General features: G+C 39.1%; 1 protein-coding gene across 1 annotated transcript in view; it reads left to right on the top strand.

The window, feature by feature from the left end:
• The window catches only part of LOC128736897 (GTP-binding protein RAD), a 90,059-nt gene that overhangs the window by 36,861 nt on the left and 30,808 nt on the right, over positions 1–22,390 (top strand). The window contains exon 6 of the mRNA XM_053831398.1: positions 11,281–11,366. Coding sequence (XP_053687373.1) covers positions 11,281–11,366 — 86 coding nt within the window. The remainder of the gene's footprint in view (positions 1–11,280; positions 11,367–22,390) is intronic.

Below are 22,390 nucleotides of genomic sequence, written 5' to 3'. Positions count from 1 at the left end.
CGTTTCCAAGTGTAATGTTATTTCATTCGGTCGCAGATCCAGTAAAATTGAGTATGAATACCATCTCGGTACAGATGTAGTTCCAAGGAAGACTTGCCACTGTGATTTAGGTGTGGAAGTGGACAGTGAATTAACCTTCAGTAAACATATCTAAAAAATTGTAACGAAAGCGAACTTTTTATTTAGCATGGTGAAACGATTCAGCCGCGAACTAGATGATCCGTATACGATAATCACAATATATAATGGAACGGTTTGGTTCGCACGACCATTGAGTATACAAGCGTGGTGTGGCGACCAATTTATAACGTATACATAAATCGAATTGAGTGAGCACAGAAAAAGATTGTGCGATATGCATTGCGTAATCTTGGTTGGAGGGACGAAATGCCTGCCTACCGATCTTTATGCTTATTAGTAGGAATAAATAGTCTGAGCGATCGTAGAGTTTTAGACTTTTTGTTCCTTAAAAACGTTGTTTCTGGAAAATATAATGCTCCATATTTGTGTAGCTAAGTGACGCGCTATGAAGGCAGAACCAGCCTAAGAAGGGTTAGGCCTTTCCAGCTATCAAACAGGTCGCAAAATTACGCCCGGAACGAGCCCATATATAGAATAATGGCTATCTACAATGATCTCCAAAATCTAAAATCTAGTCTTAGGCATTATTTTGACAATCTATACCTATAAAGAAGGATTTCTGTCTGTCTGTCTGTCTGTCCGTATGTTCCTTATAGAATCGAAGACTACTGAACCAATCGGCATGAAAATATGCATGTAGAGGTTTTTTGGGCCAGGAAAAGTTTTAGTGATGGTTAGAAACCTCTCCCCCCACTAAGAGGGGGGGCTCCCATACAAATGAAACACAAATTTCTGCATAACTCGTCAACTAATCAAGCAAATAGAACAAAATTTGGCATGTGGGTGTTTTCGGTGACAAGAATTTATTCTATGGTGAATTGAGACCCCTCCCCTCTTTATAAGGGGAATTATAACTCCTCTCCTCTTTAAAAGGGGGGGCTTCCATACAAATTTTCTCATAACTCGAGAACTAATCAAGCAAATGGAACCAAATTTGGCATGTGAAGGTTTTCGAGGCAAGAATATATTCTATAGTAAATTAGGACAGCTCCCCACTTTAAGAAGGGGGGCTCCTGTACCAAGGAAACACAATTTTCCTCATAACTCGAGAAGTAATTAAGCAAATGGAACCAAATTTGGCATGTGGGTGTTTTTGGAGACAAAAATTTTTTCTATTATGAATTGGGACCCCTCCCCGTTTTAGGAGGGGGGGATCCTATACACATGAAATACAAATTTCCTCATAACTGAAGAACTAATCAAGCAAATGGAACAATATTTGGCATGTGAAAGTTTTCAAGGGCAAGAATATTTTCTATGGTAAATAAGGACCCCTCCCCACTTTAAGAGGGGGGCTCCTATACAAACGAAATATAAATTTCCTCATAACTCGAGAACTAATCAAGCAAATGGAACAAAATTTGGCACGTGGGAGTTTTTGGAGACAAAATTTTTTTCTATGATGAATTGGGACCCCTCCCCACTTTAGGAGGGGGGCTCCTATACAAACGAAATACAAATTTGCTCATAACTCGAGAACTAATCAAGCAAATGGAACCAAATTTGACACGTGGGTGTTTTTGGAGACAAAAATTTTTTCTATGATGAACTGGGACCCCTCCTCGCTTTAGGAGAGGACCCTTCCCAACTTTAAGAGGGGGTATATACAAATGAAATTCAAATTTCCTCATTACTCGAGAACTAATCAAGCAAATAGAACCAAATTTGGCATGTGGAGGTTTCTGGAGACAAAAATATTTTCTATGGTGAATTAGGACCCCTCCCAACTTTAAGAGGGGGTGCTTCTACACAAATGAAATACAAATTTCCTCATAATTCGAGAACTAATCAAGCAAATGGAACCAAATTTGACATGTAAGTGGTTTTGGACACAAGATTTCCCAAGTAGCACACTATAGGCCCATTTAGTTGAAGCAACCGGATTACGACTGAAATTAGTCATATTTCGGTTACCACAACAACTTTGTAACAACCGTGCTAGTAGGGTTTTTTCTATGGTGAACTGAGACCCCTCTCTTCTTTAGTAAGCGAGTTATGGCCCATCTCCCCTTTAAGAGGGTGGGCTTCCATACAAATGAAATGCAAATTTCCTCTTATCTCGAGAACTAATCAATCAAATGGAACCAAATTTGGCATGTGGGAGTTTTAGATGGCAGAAATTTTTTCTATGGTGAATTACGACCCCTTCCCCTTTTAAGAGGGGAGCTCCCATACAAATGAAATTCAAATTTCCTTATAACTTGAGAACTAATCAAGCAAATGGAACCAAATTTGGCATATGGGAGATTTTGGAGTCTTGAATTTATTTTACGATAGTAGACCTCTCACCCCTGTGGTAGGGGGACATGGACTCTCATACAAATAAAACAGAAATTTTTGCGAAACTCAAAAACTAATCGAACTCGAGAAATTCGAGACTCTTCCATAAAACATTAGTCAATACAAGACCACAAAAACTATCTATAGTAACACTAGATCATTCAGGACGAGACGGTCGCGAGTGTTGCCGGTGACCCGCCGTCGGAAGCGCCGCCCACTGGCGGGCTTGCAAAACTCGAGATTGTGACAAAGATCATCCGAGATTCATGATTTATGTACAACACAGGTTAATTTGTGGCAATACGAAGTTTGTCGGGTCAGCTAGTTCTATATAAAGTTTATTGGTAATTTTTGTTTGTATGTATTTATCTAATTTTTAAGTTCTCTACAACTTTCTGGCATAGACTAGCAATTGTCATGGGAACACCACATCGCGTACTCGTTGAAAATAAATGTGCAATAGGGCTCGATGCGATCTTATTGGGAACGTTTTGACAATGCAGCAGCGCGTACCAAAAATTCGGCGTTTGACTCTTCTGCCTTCGTCATTAAACCTTTTGCTATTTTGACTGCTGCTTCAGCCTTGCCATTCGCCTGTTGATGATGAGGAGACGAAGTCGAATGAAGAAAGTCCTAATCCTTTGCAAACTGAGTCCATTCGCTATGTAAGCACAAATCGATCTCTTGTACTCTCATGGAACTGCCATATGGAAAGTTTGTGAAGATTTGGCGCAAAGTTTTGTCTATCCTTTTCACTCTTTAAAAGACCTGTGCACAGACTTCACAAATAGAACAAACTTGGTGGCAGCACCGTTTCGCGCACATAGCGAATTGCTTGTTCACAAAATTAGTGCCGTTGTCCGATATTACTATTTGGGGTCTTACGTGGCGAGCAAAGTTCATTTTGCAGACATTTCTGGCTTCAGTTTTCAAAAGGTCGCATAATGCATGTAAAAGGGTTGATTATGCGACCTTCTGAAAACTAAAGCCAGATTTATCGTGAGGAGTCAAATCTTTAAGCTCATCGACTTCAAAAAAATCGGAGTTATGATCGACCGTTACTAGAAAGGATCGCTTCTTCCCACGGTAGCTGGCGAAAAATATATCTATCGACACTATTTGAAAAGGATATTATAGTGGTATCTGATAGCTTTTCATAGGAGGGGCTGCCTGTGATGCCCCGTATTTGGCACATCCACATTCTTTAATTGTTTCTTTTATTTGTAGACTCATCCCGGGCCAGAATATATTAGCTCTGGCCAAATTTAAAGGTGATTCTACCCCATTGTGACTGATATGAACCTTATTAATCATTTTTTTACGAATGGAAAAAGGAATGACGATACGGTCATTTCTAAACACAAAACCATCTGCGGCGGACATTTAGTGTCTATATTTGAAGTATATTTTCACTGCATCCGGTACTTTATCTATAGAAATTGGCCATCCATCTTGTATGTACTTTATTAACAGTTTCAGGGAAAAATCACGGGTTGTCTCCGCCTGAATTTCTTTTAAACGCTCGTCCGGTACTCTCAAAAATATTTTAGAGTCAATTTTCTCGATCTCGTTGAAAATGCGGTATATATTTTGTTTTTTAGACACGAATGGATTGTCAACATCGCTGGGTGCTCTGATTATTGCACCCGCCACAATGTTATCTTTCCCGCTTACTAAAGGTTTATGATCGGTTCTGACAATTGTCTGCACATTCCCAACAATAAGTTGATCGAATCTTACACAAGCGACTCTTTTTCTATTTGCGCGTAGTTACGTTCAGACTTGTTATAAACACCGTCCGGTGCGGCACGGCTGCTACCCGTCTAGATACCCAAGCAACCAGAAGTTGGAATATTACTTGACACGCGAACTCGAAAGTTCACAATTGGTTCAAATTCAGTTCCGTGGAACTTACTTGCTGATTAGTAGTGTATATCAAGTATACGTGGAACTAAATGCTTTTAGAAGTGCTGTGAGTACTTCATAGATACTTCAAAGCTATTAGGATGCTACATGAAGTTCTGAAGTAACTTTAGTTGCTAACAAGTTCTGCGTGAATCCTTCTGGCCACTTTTTTGTTTAAATTTCTGGTGATCAAACCAGCAGAACCTTAAACTATTTGAGATTAATTATTTTTATTTCACTGGAATAAATTTAATCCTCGCCCATTTCTAATTACAAATATAAATTAGAATGCAATGCTCTTCCTTATTGTGTTGTGCTGTGTCGCATATGCTGTCGGTATCTCACTACTAGTTAATTGCCTGGCTCCAAAGTTTATGTTCTATAATTAACTCGCGCTGCATAAAGCTGGTGCAAGTTCAAAAACGAACTTTTACTTAAGAACAAACTCTTTGGAAAAATTCACATCGCTTGTATACGACAAAAATGACGCAGTGGATCGAGATAGGTTTGCAACGCGGAACACCCGGGTTCAAACCCAACAACAGGCAAATGCAACGAATATAGAAGTTAGGTAGAAGTATAAAAATAGAACATAGAAGTGCTGCTAAATTTTAGTTTTTTCTAAGTTTTTGACAGTTTATTTCGAAGCTGCTTAGCGTTCTATGCAGCGAACTCAAGACAGCTTGAAAGTTCGGTTAATTACTTAAAAGTGACGCTGCTTAGCAAGTTACAGATTAATATACATAAAGCTGTTTAACGCTCGTTAGACACCATTATTCGAACTCTTGGTTACTTGGGTAGGCACCGCAATGGGTACTTTTGATATTAGAACGCACTGGCGTTGCTACATTTTGGCACGCTTCCCGAAAACGCAAATACCCGATCGAAGTGCTTTGTCTTCGGCTAAGCACCGGTGAGCACCGTACCAACGACGGCTTGCATGATTTCGTTCTTTGCTTTCTTTTTTATTCGTTCATATTCGGTGTACGTGACTGTTGTCAGGACGTTCGGACTCCGTTCTCTAGCTGTGCTTTAGCCGTGCTCTAGCAAGTGCCGGCTGGTGTAAGCTGGCACGGTTTCGCGCGCTAACTAAAAAAACCTATATAACTGCTTGGTGCGATACGGTAAAAACTTATGAACGGTAGCGGGTGCCTTCCACAATGCCATGTTTGTGCCATATCAGCTGCTGCTGCTCAGTAAAAATGATCGAATTTAAGGCCCGGAGCGCACTGAACACGCATAATACTGTACCGAACAAAAAAAATCGGCACTGAGGTGCGGTTTCACATTAGTTCGAACGAGAGTAGGCGAAATACACCGAAACCGCGAGCGTGCGACCTATGAACGGAGGGGAATGTTTTAGCACGGTTACCGAAGCGATGCATGCTTTCACAAGTCTGGTTTTCCATTCTGTCGTAGATATAGTTCTTGAAGCATAGCACAGAACAGAAGTGGAAGTCCGAACGATTCGGCGATCAAAACTGGTAACAGAGTCTTTTTTGTTTTTATTTTTCTTTGGGAAGGTTTTCGCATAGAAGGGAATAACAGCAATGTAAGCAGAACGCTCGTTACCAATCGCATAGCAGCTTTCACATGCTTTTGTGTGCATTAGTATCCGTTCGTGTGTTTTCATGGAAAAAAGTGACTCGCTACCGCCAGGTTCGCTAGTATCTGTAGAAAGTAGCGTGTACGTGTTTGGATTTCTGCTTCCACTTCTATTCTGTGAGCATAGCCAACTACGCCTCCCTGCTGGAAGATTTCCACCCCAAGTCCAAACGAACTAGCTTCGCATTCGATAATCAATGGTGTAGTAACGTCGTAGTATCACAGAGTGCTCTAGTATCACTAGAGATAGAGGTAGAGATTTAACACGTTGAAATTTCTCGTCTTCTTTTTTCGTCCAAACCCACGGTTCTTTGACTGAAATTAGTCATCTCAATACGGTCAAATTAGCACTTAGGTTAGGGATAAAGCGACTAAGTTAACCATTCCAATAAATCTCTGTACAGTTGGATTTCGAATTTGGCATGGTTCGATTTTGGCATGCCTCGATTTTGGCAACAAAAGTATCCGTTTTTGGCAACACGAGATATTTCTTTTCCAAAAATATGCTTAAATATTAATCAGTTTCCGCATACATGCTTTAAATGACGAAAAAATGATGCCCTGAGTATGTTCATAAAAAAAAGTTATGTGGTTTCGAACAATAATATTTTTATTGCCGTAGGGCTACGTCTTACCGCAGGGTGTCAATAACTTATTTGCACCGGACGGATAGCTCTTGTCGGACTTTTTGAACATAAAATGGTTATAATCGTTAATTAATGATATTTAGTCAATTTCTAAAGCATTTACATTAAATTTTTTCATATCGAAAAAGGGTCTCGATTTTGGCATGGTTTCGATTTTGGCAACATAGGCGACACGCATTTGTTGCCAAATTCGAAATCCGACTGTACTGCTTTCCTATGAATAGGAGTTGGGTAGTTACGAATTGCTAATATTTTGCTTTCATCCGGTTTCAGGCCTTTGTCAGTAAGAATATGACCATAGAACTTAACAACAGTCTTGCAAAGCTTCATTTTACTTCGATTGAGTCTGATATTATTAATTTGGAGACGTTGAAAAAGCTTGAGGAGGCAGCGAGTGTGATTTTCTAGGGTTTCGGCCATCGTGTTACCTGTTTCATAAACTAGCAAAGAAGAAATGCGGGAGAAATATAAATATAAATTTTCAAACTTGAACAAGATACAAACGATGCTTCTGGGGGTGGCGAAAACCGGAGCACAGAAATGGCGAAAACTGGGTTTTGGGGGTCGAAAACTGGTGCCTCAACACGCATCACAAATTTTACATTTACAACGACTTTTAAAATTATTTGGGATTAAGTTTTATGCTGAAATCGTAGCAAAAATATGTCTGTTTAATATAGGCTTAACAAATCTCATCGATATGGAACTACACTGAAGTCGCTTTTTATGCGGTTACGCAATTTTTTTTACGCGATTTTTTTACGCGACTAGTTTTACGCGAATTTCGGAATTTACGCGGTTATTTTACGGGAATTTCGGAATTTACGCGGTTTTTTACGCGAATTTAGAAATTTACGCGGTTTTGTTTACGCGATTTTCGGAATTTACGCGGTTTTTACGCGAATTTCGGAATTTACGCGGTTTTTTACGCGTTTTACGGAATTTACGCGTTTTTTTACGCGCTTTTCGGAATTTACGCGGATATCCCCAAAACGCCTATTTTTTCGCGTAGTGTTGAAATCTACAATTTTCTTTACGCAAAATTTTGGTTTTTTTTACGCGAATTTCGGAATTTACGCGGTTTTTTTCACGGCAGCGAAACGTGTGCTCCAGCTCTAACACACTGCACTGCACACACACTGCAAAAGTCCACGTGTCGAGCGTGACTTTCGTTTGCCTTGGCAAACGATGTTGGCAGTAGCTCAGCTAGCGTTTGAATAATGCTGTTCACCGGCTTACCACGTGTTATGTTATGTTTATGTACCAGAGCAAGCGACAAGAATCGGCCACACCTATTTTTCATGGTCCTTCATTCCATCATGTACGTAAAATAAAATAGAGCATTTCAATTTCAGTCTGAACAAAAGAGCAAAGTTACCAGTGAGCCGTTCGCCTTTTGCTGCCAAAGAAAAATTACGCTACGTATTATTACTGAAGCATTGGTGAAATTTGTGTTGCTAAAGAAAACCGAGTGAAAAGCCCTAAGTTCCAAGTTTTCTAGGTTTCCTCAATTACCGAAAACCGTTCTTTGAAGAACGAACAAATTCTTATATGAAGATGCAAAAGATGTTACTAAAACTCTTTTATTTTATTAAACCCATGGTTTACTTGGAGCTGGTATATTTGTTGGCTGCATCTTACCTTCCGAGACGGCCAATTCAACCAGCAGCAACAAGCGAACAGAAGCGCGAGAGGTGATCGTTTAAAATTGTTTGATAAGAAGCGAACAATTAGAATCAAACTAAATTAAATAGAATTAAAATCAATGAGCGAAAATTCCTCAAATCTTCATGAACATTATGTTTTGTCCTTAAAAGAACATTTTGTCGACGTGATATGTTGAAAATTTAAGCCTTGTTTTCCGTCTTCTTGGGCAACAACAAAACAGCTTGGATGTTAGGAAAGACACTTCTCTGAGCAGTGGTGACACCGGACAGCAATTTGTTCAACTGCTCGTTGTTGCGGATGGCCAGCTGCAAGTGACGAAAATTCTGATCGTTTCGTTGTCGCGAGCAGCATATTTTCTGCCAATTCCAGAACTTCAGCAGCCAGATATCCCTTTACGGCAGCGAAACGAGTGCTCCAGTTCCAACACCTCGCCTGGTGAATTTGCATGTCTTCGTTGCCTTATCCGTGGGAAGCAGCAACAGCTGAAGCCCAACAATTTTCGATCGGATTCTATAGGGCGTAAATTAAATACAATCATAAGGAAGCTTAACCCATAGCTTATATCGTATATATTTCGGTCATCCGTGCTAGGGAAGCACTGACGAGGGAAGGCAAAAATATGAAAATAATTCAATTTTTCAATGACGCGCATTGAAAATCAATAGTTTTCTGTATTTTCAATTGATTTTCCGATCAATTGGTGTAAATATCTTGGAAATCTATTGAAAATTGACTGAATTATAAACCGAAGCGTGAAAACGCATTTCCACTTTGATGACGTCATTCCCAACAAACAATCACGAAGTGAGTATTCTGGTATGACATAGGTTCATTATTTTCAATTTTTCAATAGGTCAACATCAAGAATCCATACTTTTCTACATTTGGGTAAATTATAAAGAATATTGAAAATCGATCGGGAAACCACCAAGCTATTAGCGTTCAAAACCTGACCACTTTTCGAGAAAGATTTTTTGGAATTACCCCCTATATCAGCTACCTTCCTGAAAGATGTAGTCCTACGTCAAAAGTGAGTAGCGCGTACCAATAACACGGGCAATACTTCGAACACAAGTGGATCCAGTAAAGGGTGGGCAAAACGGCTCTTTTGTGTGAGCGGCTCTGAACCGTTCATTTTCTGCTGCGTACCGATTCTAATGAGAGGTTCATATTTCACGGTTCGTTAGTTCGTTAAGTTGACGGTTCGGTAAATTAAGATTCACTAACGTAACTTCTTGTTACCTTCGGGTACGTTTGAAGAACTGTGTTTTTTTAGAGCCGATTGTTTGAACGATCTTTCTTGTGAGCCGGTTCAGTTAACGGAAAATTAGCAGCCATTAACTTTTCGTCGGAAAGCTCAATTTCGGAAACAGTTTTTGGGCCCGAACACGGGTTCTATTTGAAAAATGTAAATACTGCTTTCTTCTTGTCAATCTGAACACAGCGAATATATTTTCATGAACAGAATTTTTGTTTCAAACACAAAAACTGCTTTTGAAATTGGCAGAATCGATGACTGCTAATTTCACCTTAAACGGCTCGTGAGCCGTTCGCCCATCCCTGCTGGATCATCCAGCACATTGGAAAGTTAATTGGAGATTATGAATTAACAGTTTTGTATCGCTATCGAAATCTTACTCTTCTACTGTTGGGTACTCTTACAATTGCATCCAGTATTTTGTAATACTGGTAACTATTGTGTATGCCCTATTAATGGTAATTACTGGATACTGGTAACTATTGTGTATCCAGTAACTATTGTGGTATGCCCCGTTTTATTATTTTACTATACGCTTCAAGCTTATCTTTCACTTATTGAGGAAGTGACAGGCTGGTAGCTGGAGCGAGATATGTGCCAATCAGGGATGACTAGGTTATGAACCTAGTACCCTGATCGGTGACGCCAACCAGATCTCCCCTTTTTGAGATACTGCAGTCTGCGTACTATTTGTGCTCCACGATTGCAGAGTAAGTGTTCCGAGGTTAAATATCATCTTGTACGAAACCGAGATTCCGAAGATGATATTTACTCGGACAATGTCCTGTCGCAAGACCGGTAAGCTTGCTGAGATCTCTCTTATTGAGACTCAGCGACTTTTGAGTAACCCTCATACTCGACGTTATATATTTTTAGATTGCTTGAGCGATTGTACAGCCATTCTACTGGCCATAACTGTTCGGCTCTCCTTTTGTTTCAGCCCACCCTCCAGTACACAGTCAGAGTGGATCTCGATCCGTGAGTAGAGTGTTGGAGCCACATCTTCGTTTGTCGACTCACAACGAGTCGGCGTGTTGAGGATAGACGAGGATTCCTCCCCTATTCTCCTTTCCACCTCATCTTGGATATGGTTGAGGAGAATTAACCGAACGATTCAGTTTTCGCTACAAATAAATCGTAGGAGAATGGCGTTGTTAGTGTTAACCCACGACGCTTGGCTGAGCTGAAAAAAAGATGTGAAAAAAAAAACAGATTCGTGAATGGATGGAAAGTGAAGTAATTCAGCCTTCCGATAGTAAATACACTAATCCAGTTGTGGTTATTTTGAAAAATCGGGACATTACGTTTGAATAGATAGCGAAATAAACAAAAAGTTACCGATGCCAAACCTGGAGGAGTAAATCGATCGGTTGTCGGTGGCGTGTTTACACGACGCTCGATCTGAAAAATTCTTACAGAAATTTCCAATTTTTGACATATCCGCCACATACGTTACTCGTTTGTAAAGTGGGTTAACGGCATGTAACACTTTTATACATACACTCTACCCTTAAACGCGTTATGTAATTTGATGAGCGCTATCCAAGTTAAGCGATTATACATTAACCAAAGCAAGCTGTATTCGTATATTGAATATTATCCAAAATAACAGATTTTAAGAAATTGCAAACCGGTAACATGTTGAGAATTAAGGTAACCAACCTATTTTGAGTCCCATCTACAGATGGGGTTCAAAAGAGGTTGGTTACCCTGTTCATTACGTGAGTAAATAACTGTGTTCTAATCTGCAAAAATCTAATTGATTTTCTTTTGTAGAATCTCCTGGGCAGCAAAACATTTCAATCATTTTAAACGGAGAAGAATCAGAGTTGAGATTCATTACCGATAATGCAGGCAACAAGGTAAGCTTGTGAACCACATTTACATAAATATTGTAAGTAAAATTTAAAGTATGTCTAAAATACGTGTTTCATGCACAGACTACCAGACGTAACACTTCGAAAAAATTTCTCGCAAAGCGTCTGTTCTGGCTTTAGTTTTCAGAAGGTCGTATAATCATCCCTTTTGCATGGCATTCGCCAAAAATTTTGCTCGCCGCAGAATAATATACGGAATTCCGCCAGGGGGTTTGCGAACTAGAAAAGGTTTCGGAGCCGCTGGCTTATGCGACATTCTGAAAACTTAAGCCAGATTTCAATAATATCACATCACAAACTCGCAATATACACTGGTATCACCTGGTGGAGAGATGCCAATGCTCCTGATTTTTCAGGATTATCCAGATTTTTTATGTATTTCCTAATATGTAGCTCTCGCTCTTTTATCCTGATTTTGTAAAAAAATCCTGCTGATTTTTATACATCTGAACTAAAAACTTGTAGAAACTCAACTTTCATTTCTCTATTCTTCAGCGGTAGCATCAAACACCCATCACTTGGTGGGCCTAGAGGACTTCACTATACTTAGCCAATTAGCAATTCTCCAGATTTGGCATAAACCTCCGAAAGCTGAAAAGCCTAGGAGGTCTTCATGAATATCTTTTTGTCATCCAACGACAGCCCTTGGATCGAGAGACCTAAGGGGTCGCAATGAATGGACTACCCAGTTTAAAGTCGGAATAAGAATGCTTGCTTTATTCTATTAGCTTAGTTTATTTATACTCGTATTGTAACGATGACGACATCGTCACAAATCGATATTTAGGATCGATATTTCGTATTCTTCAATACTTTCTTAACGTTAAAACGAAATAGACTACCGCGGGAGTCGGAAAACATTCTTATATCTTATATATAAAAATGAATTTCTGTCTGTCTGTCGGGATGTTCCTTATAGAATCGAAACCTACTGAACCGATCGGCGTGAAAATTTGCATGTAGAGGTTTTTGGGGCCAGGGAAGGTTCTTATGATGGTTAGAGACCCCTCCCCCTACTAAGAGGGGGGCTCCCATACAAATGGAACACAAATTTCTGCATAACTCGAGAACTAATCAAGCAAATGGATCAAAATTTGGCATGTGAGTGTTTTTGGAGACAAGAATTTTTTCTATGGTGAATTGAGACCTCTCCCCTCTTTAGAAGAGAAATTATGACTTTTCTCCCCTTTAAGAGGGGGGGGGGGGCTTCCATACAAATGAAATACAAATTTCCTCATAACTCGAGAACTAATCAAGCAAATGGAACCAAATTTTTCTATGGTGAATTAGGATCCCTCCCCACTTTAGGAGGGGAGGGGCTCCCATACAAATGAAATACAAATTTCCTCATAATTCTAGAACTAATCAATCAAATGGAACCATACTTGACAAGTGGGTGTTTTTGAAGGCAAGAATTTTTTCTATGATGAATTAGGACCCCTTACCTTTTTAGGAGAAGGGGCTCCCATACAAATGAAATACAAATTTCCTCATAACTCGAGAACTAATCAAGCAAATGGAACAAAATTTAGCATATGGGTGTTTTTACAGGCAAATTTTTTTATATGGTGAATTGAGATCCCTCCCCTCTTTTGGAGGGGAATTATGGCCCTTCCCCCTTCAATAGTGGGGGGCTCCTATACAAATGAAATACAAATATCCTCATAACTAGAGGACTAATCAAGCAAATGGAATGGAACCAAATTTGGCATGTGGGAGGTTTTTGGAGGCAGGAACTTGTTTTTATGATGGTTTGAGACCTCTCCCCCCTGTGGTAGGGTGATAAGGACTGTCATACAAATAAAACAAATTTTTGCGTAACTCAAAAACTAATCGAACTCGAGAAATTTTACTCTTTCATAAAACATTAGTCAATAACAAGACCACCAGAAACTATCAATAGTAACATTAGATGATTCAGGCCGAGACGGACACAGACCACGAGTGCTGCCGGTGACCTGCCGTCGGAAGGGCCGGCCACTGTGGGGGGGGGGGGGGGGGTCAGCCCCCCGTGGAGATCACCTCTATTTAGGTTTATTTATTTTCCTAGATCTACTGACCTCTATTACTTTCCTTCAGTTGGGTCATCTCTGCGAAATGGTACTTTCTGCGAAAAGATTTTCCGTGAAGTAGTACGTCCTGCGTAAGGTTTTTCGCGAAATGGTATTCTGCGAAACTCTATATTCCGCGTTATGGTCAACCAAGAATTGGTGTTCCGCAAAATGGTATTCGGCGAAATGGTTTGTAATGATGGCGAATATTTAAATGCTATCCGCTTTATTTTATCAGGCTAAGCAATGGGGGAGATGTTTTCTATTTTACTGTGAGGTAAATTTGTATATTAAAACACTCATGAACTCGTCAGAAACTTGCAAAACTCGAAATTGTGATGAAGGTCATCCGAGATTCAGGATTTATGTACAACACAGTTTAATTTGTGGCAATACGAAGTTTTTCGGGTCAGCTAGTATGAATATAGAATTTACTCTATGTTCAATTGCATTCTATGTGCAATGAAGAACTTTGATCCGATTGATTTTCCGAACACTGCTCGATGTTCGACCACCAGCGACGTTGGTCAGTACAAAAAGTGTATTTCGTTCTAGCCGGCACTGGTGCTCGTTCATGTAGCGGTGAACGAAAGGGTTTGGTTATTTTACTGTATATTGTGCATTTACTTGATCGATGGATTCCGAGGGAAGTTCAGGTACTGTTTCAAACGTTCCAAAGGTAAAAAAATGACTAAATTGGCAACACAGTTCTTAATGTTTTATCGCCATAACTGGCAACACAGGCTCATTGCGTTTCTGTCGCAACCTTGATCGTGACTTCGTGTTAATCATACAAAAGCATTAAACAAATTAAATTAAATTTTCGAATACGAACGTTATTGCTTTGTTATTGCTTGTTTGGATAATGAAGGATAAACTACACTTTATTCACTATGAAATTTCGGCAAACCGGCGTTGAAAATACAAATTCATTTCATGCTGAATTTCATTCCGTTTCTTCTGATAGAACGGTAATTCCTAGGTTTATTTACTTTGCTCGATTGGTTCCAATAATGAAACAGCGATGATGACACAATTTGACATTTTATCTGTCAAAAGCTAAAAACGACCCTTTTTACGACCGTTCAGAAACACGACTGTTTCAACCGTCGTGTCTAGTAAGGGAATGCGCGCACAATAGCAAATGATTCATTAGGGGAAGGGCGGTAAAGACGGACACCTTAAGGTAAAGACTCAATATCTACTCAAATATAACTGTATTGATCCCAATTTTCGTATAAACTGAACCTTTAAGTCTCTGTCTAATAAAGTTATAACGTGTGCTGGAAAATTTCTTCCAAAATTTATGCGTTTTTTAATATTATAAACATCATGTATAAATCAGAGTTTCTGCGCATGGGCGGGAAAGACGGACACTTGATATGGGAAAGACGGACACTCGCAAAAAGGTGTCACGCGTCGTTGAATTATCAGTATTAAGGAAGGAAAGGATTGGTTTGGGAAACCCCCTTCCCGATCCCCCCTTTGAGCGAGAAAATAGAATGGTTCCCTTCAATATTTTAATTGGTGACGAATTAATCGTTTCTAAAAGTTGGCTCATTCCAACTGTTATATGACTTCTGGTTACTTTTACATATATAATATGGAAGTATTTGCAAGGTTTAATCATTGTTGGGCGTTGTTGTGAACCCATTTTGTTCAAAATCAGTGTGTCCGTCTTTCCCTGCCGTTGGGTGTCCGTCTATCCCGACTTGGATACCATTTTTTCAAACTTCAATAACTTTTTACTGAATATTCAAAAATTCACTAGGTTTCCAATGGATATTCAGTGAAAGATCAAACTAACGCAATGTCGTCGGTTTAGCATGAATATGTTGTTTTTTAATGATGTACCAGCTATTTTCTTCACGCACAAAGTTACATCGGTTAGCGTATATACGCATTTTTTCTTTGCTTTGCTTATAAATTTGTCAGCTACGCTGCTAAAAATCGGCAGTTTAGTTCAAAAGTGTTAATTCAATCTATAGAAACATTTCCCATCATTGATTTGCTTCAAAAAATTATTGTTTATGAAATATGACAAGTGTCCGTCTTTCCCGCAGTGTCCGTCTTTACCGCCCTTCCCCTACTTTTATTTGTTTTGCCTGATGCCAACTTTGGGTGACGTACGTACGTATAGTACAAGGAGTTCTATCGCTATTTTTCTATAATTCTTTACTTTGCGGTTTTCAAATTACTTTCTTTAAGCTGAAATCAGTCATCATCGATTCTGCCACTTTCAAAAGCAGTTTTTTTGTTTGAAATAATAATTTTGCTCATGAAAATATATTCGCTGTGTTCAGATTGACAAGAAGAATGCAGAATTTACATTTTTTCAAACAGAACTCCGTTTTTGGGCCCAAAAACTGCTTCCGAAACTGGGCTCTCCGACGTAAAATCAATGCTAATTTCCCGTTAAGTACCGAAACTGAACCTTGCAAAGATGAAACCAGAAACGTCAATGACGTCTTAACTTGCGGTTACTCGCGCTGCTGTAGTTGATATAATGCCTGTGAAATGTTAACTTTATCTCGATATATTTTGAGATTCTGGCAATAAAGAAAATTACTGTTTTCTGCAAGGTGGATCTGCAGACCAAGATCTTTCAGTGGACAAAGTTTAAATAAGTTTTTTGCCAAGGGGCGTAAGTATTCGAGTGAATTCTGTTCTGTTTTACGTTACCTATGAGTCGGAGATGGCGCGAGTAAAGAAAAGTTGAAGACGTCCATTTTTATGCAATTTTGTGTCTATCTGTCACAAATCTGTGTTTTCAAAATAATATGAGCATGAAAATTTATACATATTGCTTTCACAAAAAATTGAAAAAAATCTTGAATTATCCTGATTTTTATTTCCTTTCCAGAAGTCAGGATTTCTGAAAAAACAGTTGGCATCTCTGCCCGGTGCAGTCTTTGCGTGCGCTACGCAAAGATTCTGACTACACCTAAATTGGTCGGTGTTAAATCAGACCGGACTAAGTAGCGAAATTTTAAAAATGAGTTAATGACAGTAAACGATCAAGAATTTATTAATCTACATTTTACTCTAGTCAGCGTAACCATTGCACAGTGGGAAATCGCTGGCCATCAGCCAAAAAATGAATGTTCATTTCGACTCTCCGTAGTATTTTTCCTGTAATTCCATACTATTGAAGTGTTCAAATCTAAAAGATCAATATGACAAAATTTTAATTTTCTATGAATCTTGAAAGTATGCTATCTCAGCACGTTTTAGCGTTTTTTTGAAAAATAATGCAATATTTCAAAACATGCTAGAGCTCTAATGGTAGCTCGGAGTTCAACGGTGTCAAGGAAAAGTTCCTCAAAAAATAGTACTGAATAAATCTCATTTATTGAGTATGCAGTAATTTTATCATAGTATGCCACAATTTAAATTTTCATTAAAAAAATGCCATATTTTCGCATAAAACACGCTTAAAAGTTTTGAAGCCAAGGTTCGCCACTATCGATACTACCGGTAAAAGTTAACGTAAAATATTAGCTTTCAAATGGATATAGTCTCATTTAGCGCAGAGTACAGATGTTACGCTTGTAAGGCTATTATATCAGAATTCAATTGCATAAGGGTCATTCCATGCCAAGTGACCGAGAAAAAGTTCAAACGTGTAATCGACCTTCACGGATTTGAACCAAGTTTTGCCAGATTGTTCGTTTTTGGTCAGGAAGTAAAAATCCAAAATTTGGTACGGATCGGACATTCCCTCGATTAATGGGAGCGCCTCCATTTTAAAGGAAAATATCCTTTTTTGTCAAAATCTCTTATTTTCTTTTGCTTATATCTCCGGAAGTATTGGGTTTAGAAAGACACTACTTTCACATTTTCAAAGGAAATCATCCAAGGAATTCGAAAAAGATATTCGCTATGACGGCGTTGCTGATATTGTTCAGGGTTCTGCGTGAGAAAAAAAAGTAAGGGAAGTATTTTTGCTTTTGTCATCACGCACACGTTGACAGTTCGGCATAAGATTTTCTGTAAGTGTGAGCAGCCTACGAAATCTTTTTCAATGCCGTCATCGCGAATTATTTTTGAGCACCAGTGCTGCGAAACATTTTTAAACTCAATTTGAAAACTAAATTTACATTTTTCTCTCAATTCTCATGACATGTGACTTCTTCTTCTTGTTTTTGTTTTAACGATTCCCTTTCCAAATTTACTACGGCAAGCGAAAAGTGTTTTCAAGAATGCAGCTGCAGTTTATGATAGAAGCCACTTGTCCTAGTTGATCACTAATTACACAAAAATAGATCCAGATCTGATCGACTTACATTTGTTTTATGTTAACACGCCACGATAAACAAACTCTTAAAAACCTAGTAACGTGAAAAACTTGATTGTTTCAGGGTTTGCTGTATTTCCAGCAACACTTTAGCGCTTCCCTTGTGAATTTTTGTTTCTACAGTTGCACGCATGAAATCAGCCAACCAGGAAGCTGGCTCTTTTTTGACAGCAAATTGGCTCTTTTGCGATACAACGTGTCACGTCCTGTCCTAGGTCCAGGTGGCCCAGCTGCAAGTGACGCGGAATAGAGAGCTTTAGAGAGTCGCTATCTTAAACCGAAAATTCCAATCGAACAGAATCAGTTGTCAAAAGTAAGTCCAATCCAGAGCTGCCATAAATACAGATATTTGTGCATGCATAAATTTGGGACCCTACCGTTTTCTCCGGAGTATTTAATTTTCTCGATCTAATCTTTTAAATAACATAAATAGTTTATGGACTACTTTAAAATTCAGGAACATTAGTAGAGCCAGAAATCACAGCAACTGAAATAATTGATGGGTCCCAAATTTATGCATGCACAAATATCTGTATTTGTGGCAGCTCTGGTCCAATCGAACAGGAGACTTGTCAAAACACTGGTTAGAGAGCCTTCAAAAGAGTAACGACTAGAGAGCCGACTAGAGTAACGATGGAGAGACGCTATCTCAAACCGACAATATTTTTTGAGCAGATTTTTCTAAATTTTTAGCGGCTATTTATGAATTACTCGAAATAAAAGCTTTAAAGAAAGGTTCCTTGAGTATGTTATTATTATATGTAGCACCGTGAAACTCAAAATCTTTAATTTAAATCACTGATTCTCAAAAGAATTAGCAATAACAGACAACAGCAGCATAACTATTTACGGTACGACCATTAACTGTAGTAAAATCATCATGAAAAGGAATTACATATCTAGATTTTATAAAAGTTATTTATTTCAAATGTCTTTTGATCACAGAATAATCTGCGCATGCGGCAACACTGACATACGCAACTGCATTGTTGCTAGATTATTTATTTCAGATGGCGACTCTCTAAGACTCTCTAACGTGGGATAATTCAATAGTTTCCTTTCCTCAGCAGCCGATGTACACGACTGACCGGGAACCGCAGACGTGCACGACTCAAGCGTGACTTTGGCTTGCCCTTGCACTGACGTCGACGCCGAGAGCACATACCGACCGGTCCGCTGGCCTTACAGAAACTGATAACTATGCCAAGCAGCAGACCATTTGATTTGAAGTATATCTTCCAAGGCCAGCCCATTTTGCGTGGTTCGTCATTAGTGCTTTTCGTAGTTACCGCCTCTTCAGCCGCTCGTTACTTTAGTATATAACAAACGGTAGTCGAAAATTGGGTTCATTTTCACTAGTTTAATTTGCCGTTTCAAACGTTTCGTCCATCTGGCAAAGCGGAATGGAAAAGTTCTACAGTTTGCTGAGAAAGCAAAATTACGTGCGCCCATGAATCAGCAGTAGTAGCTGAAATTTTGGACTTATCCGAACGCAGGCGGGCAGATTGTGTGGTGACGAGAAGACCAATCTGCAGCTGGCTGTCCGTATCCACGGAAAAATGAACAAACTAACTTTTTTTCGGAGTTACTAGAGGTACTTAGCTAAACATTCAAGCTGTTGTATTGCCCAAGAAAAGTGAGACAAATGCCGAAATTTCTAACAGTTGTATCAATTACCAGACACCGTCCTTTTAAGGATGAAAACATGAAAACATGATATGAAAGATTGTTGTTCTCCGGTGATCAAAATAAAGTTTATTGGCTTAGCAATAAGGCCATTGCAAATCATTTCAAAAGTTTTTATCACCCCCCCCCCCTTGGAAATTGGCTTGAAAAATCGGGGGGCAAAAAAAATTGTAGGATATGAGTTAAATCTATACCTATAAAGAAGGATTTCTGTCTGTCTGTCTGTCTGTCCGTATGTTCCTTATAGAATCGAAAACTACTGAACCAATCGGTATGAAAATATGCATGTAGAGGTTTTTTGGGGCCAGGAAAGGTTTTAGTGATGGTTAGAAACTCCTCCCCCCACTAAAAGGGGGGGCTCCCATACAAATGAAACACAAATTTCTGCATAACTCGACAACTAATCAAGCAAATAGAACAAAATTTGGCATGTGGGTGTTTTCGGTGACAAAAATTTATTCTATGGTAAATTGAGACCCCTCCCCTCTTTATTAGGGGAATTATAACTCCTCTCCTCTTTAAAAGGGGGGGCTTCCATACAAATTTCCTCATAACTCGAGAACTAATCAAGCAAATGGAACCAAATTTGGCATGTGAAGGTTTTCGAGGGCAAGAATATTTTCTATAGTAAATTAGGACCCCTCCCCACTTTAAGAGGGGGGGCTCCTGTACCAAAGAAACACAATTTTCCTCATAACTCGAGAAGTAATTAAGCAAATGGAACCAAATTTGGCATGTGGGTGTTTTTGGAGACAAAAATTTTTTTCTATGATGAATTGGGACCCCTCCCCGTTTTAGGAGGGGGGGATCCTATACACATGAAATACAAATTTCCTCATAACTGAAGAACTAATCAAGCAAATGGAACAAAATTTGGCACGTGAAAGTTTTCGAGGGCAAGAATATTTTCTATGGTGAATATGGACCCCTCCCAACTTTAAAAGGGGGGGCTCCTATACAAACGAAATACGAATTTCCTCATAACTCGAGAACTAATCAAGCAAATGGAACAAAATTTGGCACGTGGGTGTTTTTGGAGACAAATTTTTTTTCTATGGTGAATTGGGACCCCTCCCCACTTTAGGAAGGGGGGCTCCTATACAAATGAAATGCAAATTTCCTCATAACTCGAGAATTAATCAAGCAAATGGAACCAAATTTGGCATGTGAAAGTTTTCTAGGGCATGAATATTTTATATGGTGAATTAGAACCCCTCCCCACTTTAATAGGGGGGGCTCCTATACAAACGAAATACAAATTTCTTCATAACTCGAGAACTAATCAAGCAAATGGAACCAAATTTGACACGTGGGTGGTTTTGGAGACAAAATTTTTTTTTATGATGAACTGGGACCCCTCCTCACTTTAGGAGGGGGGGCTCCTATACAAATGAAATACAAATTTCCTCATAACTCGAGAGCTAATCAAGCAAATGAAACCAAATTTGGCATGTGAAAGTTTTCGAGGGGAAGAATATTTTCTATAGTGAATTAGATCCCCTCCCAACTTTAAGAGGGGGGGCTCCTATACAAACGAAATACAAATTTCCTCATAACTCGAGAACTAATCAAGCAAATGGAACCAAATTTGGCACGTGGGTGTTTTTGGAGACAAAAATTTTGTCTATGATGAATTGGGACACCTACCCACTTTAGAAGGGGGGGCTCCTATACAAATGAAATTCAAATTTCCTCATAACTCGAGAACTAATCAAGCAAATAGAACCAAATTTGGCATGTGGAGGTTTCTGGAGGCAAAAATATTTTCTATGGTGAATTAGGACCCCTCCCAACTTTAAGAGGGGGTGCTTCTACACAAATAAAATACAAATTTCCTCATAATTCGAGAACTAATCAAGCAAATGGAACCATATTTGGCATGTGGGTGTTTTTGGAAGCAACCATTTTTTCTATGATGAATTAGGACCCCTTACCTTCTTAAGAGGGGGGCTCTCATACAAACGAAATACAAATTTCCTCATAACTCTAGAACTAATCAAGCAAATGGAACCAAATTTATCATGTGGGTGTTTTTGTAGGCAAGAATATTTTCTATGGTATATTTTCTATGGATTTCCCCACTTTAAGAGGGGGGGGGCTCCTATACAAATGAAAAACAAATTTCCTCATAACTCGAGAACTGATCAAGCAAATGGAACCAAATTTGACATGTAAGTGGGTTTGGACGCAAGATTTTTTTCTATGGTGAATTGAGACCCCTCTCTTCTTTAGAAAGCGAGTTATGGCCCATCTCCCCTTTAAGAGGGTGGGCTTCCATACAAATGAAATGCAAATTTCCTCTTATCTCGAGAACTAATCAATCAAATGGAACCAAATTTGGCATGTGGGAGTTTTAGATGGCAGAAATTTTTTCTATGGTGAATTACGACCCCTTCCCCTTTTAAGAGGGGAGCTCCCATACAAATGAAATTCAAATTTCCTTATAACTTGAGAACTAATCAAGAAAATGGAACCAAATTTGGCATGTGGGAGATTTTGGAGTCTTGAATTTATTTTACGATAGTTAGAGACCTCTCACCCCTGTGGTAGAGGGATATGGACTCTCATACAAATAAAACAGAAATTTTTGCGAAACTCAAAAACTAATCAAACTCGAGAAATTCGACTCTTCCATAAAACATTAGTCAATACAAGACCACTAAAACTATCTATAGTAACACTAGATCATCCAGGACGAGACGGTCGCGAGTGTTGCCGCTGACCCGCCGTCGGAAGCGCCGCCCACTGGGGGGCTTGCAAAACTCGAGATTGTGACAAAGATCATCCGAGATTCATGATTTATGTACAACACAGGTTAATTTGTGACAATACGAAGTTTGTCGGGTCAGCTAGTCTTATATATAAAAGAGGAGCGTAAAAGTTCGACCGCGCATCACTTGAGAACGGAGCGTCCGATTTGCGCTATCTTTTTTTTATTGTTTTTATTTTCCCCACCGCCATGTTTTTACGGCGAG

The sequence above is a fragment of the Sabethes cyaneus genome, chromosome 2 (assembly GCF_943734655.1).
Source record: "Sabethes cyaneus chromosome 2, idSabCyanKW18_F2, whole genome shotgun sequence".
NCBI classification, from domain to species: domain Eukaryota; kingdom Metazoa; phylum Arthropoda; class Insecta; order Diptera; family Culicidae; genus Sabethes; species Sabethes cyaneus.
The sequence above is the reverse complement of the archived record's forward strand: the minus strand, read 5'-3'. Positions and strand labels throughout refer to the sequence as shown.